The sequence below is a fragment of the Adiantum capillus-veneris genome, chromosome 19 (genome assembly GCF_014529385.1).
Source record: "Adiantum capillus-veneris isolate H3 chromosome 19, ASM1452938v2, whole genome shotgun sequence".
Taxonomy (NCBI): Eukaryota; Viridiplantae; Streptophyta; class Polypodiopsida; order Polypodiales; family Pteridaceae; genus Adiantum; species Adiantum capillus-veneris.
Window position 1 is genome coordinate 87,435,499 of NC_140949.1, and position 4,934 is coordinate 87,440,432.

The 4,934-nt window shown below is 44.1% G+C and overlaps 1 protein-coding gene across 2 annotated transcripts; it reads right to left on the minus strand.

Annotated features, from left to right (window-relative positions):
• Window positions 1-384: 384 nt before the first annotated feature.
• LOC147434415 (uncharacterized) lies at window positions 385-3,704 on the minus strand. Of its 2 annotated transcripts, XM_086489946.1 has the most exons (6): window positions 3,492-3,704; window positions 3,066-3,126; window positions 3,005-3,022; window positions 2,841-2,910; window positions 1,008-2,760; window positions 385-892 (listed from the first exon to the last, which is right to left on the minus strand). In XM_086489946.1, exons 1-6 carry the CDS (start codon window positions 3,702-3,704, stop codon window positions 791-793), a joined length of 2,217 nt encoding a protein of 738 aa, XP_086346072.1. In that variant the 3' UTR covers window positions 385-790. The 2 variants fall into 2 exon arrangements, with proteins under 2 accessions (XP_086346072.1, XP_086346071.1); XM_086489945.1 differs by lacking the exon at window positions 3,492-3,704 and having other exon boundaries at window positions 388-892; window positions 1,008-2,913; window positions 3,005-3,122.
• Window positions 3,705-4,934: the final 1,230 nt, after the last annotated feature.

Here is a 4,934-nt window from a genome sequence, read left to right on the forward strand (position 1 = left end):
GCCTTTGGCCTAGGGTAAACGGGCCAATGAACCAGGTCCAAAACAAGGCCACCTCCATAGTAAATGGAAAGTACCACCAAAACATATGAGAATTATGATTGGGATGACATTGGAAACGACAACTAAGAGCTTAATATGAGCTATAATCTTTTTGTATCAATTACATTGAAAACTTTCAATCCTATTAAATAATTCATATCATTTGTTCCTCTATATCCTCATGTTTACATTAAAAACTAGTCTCGTAGAATTGACATAATGAATGGGTAAGAAATACTAATATCAACGAAGACGCAACCAATGGGATGGCCCACATCATCGAACTTCAAAGGATTAAAAAAGGATGTCATGTAAGCGCCTTTGGCCAAGTTTTACTAGGCATTAAAAACTAGTCTCGTAGAATTGACACAAGAAATGGGTAAGAAATACTAATATCAACGAAGACTCAAGTGTGCAAACTCGGGTGGGCCTTTTTTTACCATGCATGAACGGAGGAGAGGTTGACCAAAGAGAACATAGTCCGGCTCTAGTTACACTGTTCTGTATAGCTTTCACATTATTCCTTGATCTCGACAAATTACATTTTGAAATTCAACAGTACCGGCCATAGGTCAGTAAGTGTAATAAAATTTCCAACAGATCAGTAATTCTTCTGTGTTAGAACTTAGCATAGCAGATTTATTCACAAGGATGGGACAATATAGGGCCTGCTTCTACACTGTGGTCCGCCTATTCCTGAGCAGAAAGTTGAAAGTTGAAACACCGCCTATTCCTTGCCATGAGTGTGGAATTAATGATGAATCCATGCCTTCTCTTGACGAAACACATTTCCAACGTAGTCCGATTTTCTGATTTTCAGCCTGTACCTGTAGTTTGACAGCCAGTTGTCCACCTGTCAAAAACCAATCAACGTTAGTTCTATTTCGTCGATAATTCTAGACGGTCCTGATCAGCGCACGACTTATAGAACGTAGATCAGTAAACAAACTAGGAGCTTACGGCTTGACCTGTGTTAACGTCAATCCTGTCTGAGATACAAGATCAAGCTTCTGTTCTTTATCAGGGAAAGGGAATGATATATGGTCGTCAAACCATTTGCGAAGCGTGGCTACAGCATTCTCAGGTAACAAGGAAGAATAGCGTCGAGCTCTGCGAACAACGTCTGGGCGCAGACGTCGACTCTGATCCGCCTTTGATCTGCCGGTAATTCTATGTGATGATGCATAGTCTGCCTGCAAGTTTCTATTCACACTCTGCATGTCGCGTCCCTCTGAGCTGCTTGTCGCCTGCCTCTCCTGATATGAATTGAGAATCTCCTCTATGCTAGGATCAATGAATGCATCTGGGCGCAAGTTTATAGCAGAATGCTCCGGTGGACCACGTCTACAGACATGAGAAATTTTGGCCTTTGGCCTTCTCAACCTATCCCCTGAGATAGCTTGCATGATGCCGCAGGTAGGAATATTCATGAGGTCAACCACATTGTGATCTATGTCCCTTCCTTGCAGAGCATCGGGAACATTCTGTATTCTACTGAACAAAGAGTTGAATGTATGAAGAGGAGTTGCTCTTTTGAGCCTCTTCTTTCGTAGATTCTTGCCTCTGGCCACCGTAGCTGGGTCCGATAATGAAGACGAGCTTGTCCTTTTCCCATCAGAATCAGCCCGTTTAGGCATTAATGCAAGCCTGTTTGGCTCGTCCCGTCCTGCAGTGCACTCATGGAATAAGGTTGGCCACTGCAAAGGGTTTGATTCTTGTCGAAACCGAGCTGCTTCTGTTTTTCGATCCTGCAAAGCGTGCTTTGACTGGCACCCCCAAAGACCCAGCTGCAGCATGCCTGAATTTTCCAGATTCACTTCCTCTGGCATGCTAGGATCCAGTAAAAGAAAATTGCTCTCATCAAACAGCTCTGCATCGACTTCTTTTAGAGCTGCATTCAATTCCATGCAGCTTGCAGCGTAGACATTCGTTCCAAATTGGTGCAGAGTTTGACTTTGCAAGCTTTCGACCTCAACATTTCCAAGCAGAGGCAGAAGGTCATGGAGCCCCTTTCCCGAGCTTTCCATAAACGCATGGGCAGGGACAGATGGATAGCAGTGCAGGATATTCATGTCAGACCTTTCCACAGTAATTTCATGAGCTTCCTCTGCGATTATGCTCTCTGCTGGAGTACTTGTAGACCACATACTGGCGCCACCCTCCTCATAAACATATTCTTCCATGGAAAGAAACCTGGAAGCAACCTCTATCTCCGCAGAACCAAACATCAGCTGCTGCGACACGCCCATAGTGGTCTGTTCGCTGCTAAAGTGTTTCATTTCCTGTAATGCGGTCCAGGACGTTGGAATCGCTGCATCCCCCAAGAGGCTTTCATTCACAGCAACAGGGTCCAGTGTGGTAGGCATGTCATGAAAGCAGATGTCTTCAGGTAGCTCTGGAGTAACTTCATTGGATCCGATATCCGAGCTGTTGCATTCATGTTCCGGGGACCAAATGGGACGAGAGGGAATGACTGCATGCTGAAAACTGTCTCTGTAGAAAACATCCATTGCGTCTGAATCAGGCACTCCAGATAAGCATGACCAAATCTGACTATACTCCGGTAAGTCCGCTAGATCGTCAAATGCTTGGTTTTGATCTTTCATGCTTGCTGCAATGAAGCAATTGCATGCATTATACACGCTTTGATCAGAGCCAACGGCGCTTGTGATCGAAGGCTCTGCGGTTTCTGATCCATTCGAGCTCATGCCTGATGCACAGCTGCAATCATTTGCCGTAAGATCAGAGGGCCGTCTGTACCGAATTGTCAAGCTTCCACCAGATGCTGTTCTGAGCTTCACCTTATGATAGTTCCCAGATTGCATGATACGGGACTGCTTTTCTTTGATGTGTCAAGGAACAGGCAGTACTCTGCTGCAGCTCATTAAGAGAACAGAAAGACAGTTAATCGATCTGATGAGGCGAAATCGGCGCAGGCAGACGGCAGAAGAACATGGTAACTTACCTGCAGATGACGAGCAAACTGGACAACAGGTTGTCCAGCAAGGTTTTAGACCGTCAATTACAATGAGCAACGGGTTTCTTTAATTCTACGCGAACATCAGTCGAGCGCAAGAGGTACAATATCTGCAGAACATGAATTACGTCGGGGCTCAACACCAGGCTGTATATTTGCATGCACTGTATACATGGCTTCTTACACGCATCAAGAAAGCATAGTGCAGTAGAAGAAACATTAATATCGAAGATTTCATGTAGCCATTGGCTGTGCGTTTCAACCTACACCTGGACTACAGATCAGTACAAGAAGCAGCTAACTAGTAGAGCTTTTGGAATCATGACAGAAAGAGGAAGGCGCGAAGTGTAGTGAGGTTGGAAGAGCGCAAGAAGGCAAGGTGCCTCTTGTAACATAGCGCGCAGCTCTGCGAGTCTGCAGCAGATCAAAGATGGAGTGGCGATCATACGCCATTTTGACCAGGACGAATGATTACCTGCGAAACTCTAGCTGCGCCGCTGCAGCAATGGAAGCTTGCGTGACGATGTAGGAAGCTCCAGCCTACAGCGAACTGAAGATGAGGTTCGTTTCTACAGAAGCCCTCGCGGAAAATGACAGGAAACAACCGAAGAGAAGCAGAGAGAGTGAGACGAGCGAGATCTTGCTGACGCAACGGGCTCCCCGATTTTGAAACCGTGATCTCATGCATGTGACGCAAGCCAGAAAGTACATACTACACATGAGCACGTCATCACACGCGGGTTTAATTTGAATTCAAAATGCTGATCATTGGAGTTTAAACTTTAAACCTTCATTTATGTCGGCCAAGACTTCGTTCACACCGTCCTCTGAGCTCAAAAGTCTTTAGAATAATTTGTAGGAACTCCTTTTAACCAAGTTGTACTATTTTATACAAAAATTATTTGCCTTTGTTATGACTTCTCCTTTCGCTACAACATGTGGCTAGCATAAAGGGGTTGTAATGGAAATGACCTATGAACTTTTGAGAATAGCGGAATTAAGAGAATTAGAGTGAGCATTTTCTTGAGACTACTTTGAGAACATAGAGGGTGAACTTAATTAGCAGTAGTGTAACATTTAATGGCTTAGTAGCTTGTGTGTAGCGGAAAATAACATAGACATAATGAGCATTTCATTAGAATAGATTCCTAATGAGCATAGCAAGAGTGCTTGGATGGAGAGAGCAAAAAAAAGCATAACGCCTAGTTAGATAGGCATGAACAATACTTCAAAAGAGAGAGAAATTAAGCTATTGACAACAGTTGAGGACTGAATTTACACGGAGCCGGTCCCCCCTCCAAAAGGCTTTGTATTATAGGTTTCCCCCATCAAGGGAGACATTTTACAATACAATTCTTTGTGTTCCTTCAATAACTAGCTGGTGCAATAAAGATGGAAGCTTCAAGCACTAAGCAAACACTTATAAAACACAACATCAATTCCCTCACAATCTCAAACCCAACACCTCACACATCTTCGAAGATGGTGAGAGATAGCGGGGTATGAGAGTAGATTGAGAGAAAGAACCTAGAAGGAGTAGTCTTACAAGAAAGAAGTATATCTCCTCACATGATCACTCATAATAGCTTAGCATAGCTTAGTAATTAGCATGGTAGAGGAGATGAGCATGCATTGAAGCTTGGCTCTTAGTTGGATTTGCATCACAAAGCCAAGAGTTGTTGGTGTAGGCCTCCCTTCTCACAAGCTTGGAGTAGATGATGAGCTTTCCATTAAAGCTTGAGAAGGAGAGAGAGAGTCTAATTCTTGCTTCACACATGAGATTGTGTGAGTGTGAGTGTGATAATGCCTTCCAAAATCATCCCCCTCTCTCTCTTGGTCAACCCCTCTTGCAAATTACTCATGATGGCACCCCATTGGACCCTGCAAAGCTTAGCCAATCATAGTTGAGAAGCATAAG

What these genes read in the sequence shown, in the direction of transcription:
- LOC147434415 (XM_086489946.1), bottom strand. Translation starts at nt 3,704, where the DNA reads ATGCATGAGATCACGGTTTCAAAATCGGGGAGCCCGTTGCGTCAGCAA. An exon ending in AATCTGGGAACTATCATAAG is followed by an intron (nt 2,761 to 2,840) that starts GTGAAGCTCAGA and finishes AAATGATTGCAG; the next exon opens with CTGTGCATCAGGCATGAGCT. An exon ending in CAGGATTGACGTTAACACAG is followed by an intron (nt 893 to 1,007) that starts GTCAAGCCGTAA and finishes GGTTTTTGACAG; the next exon opens with GTGGACAACTGGCTGTCAAA.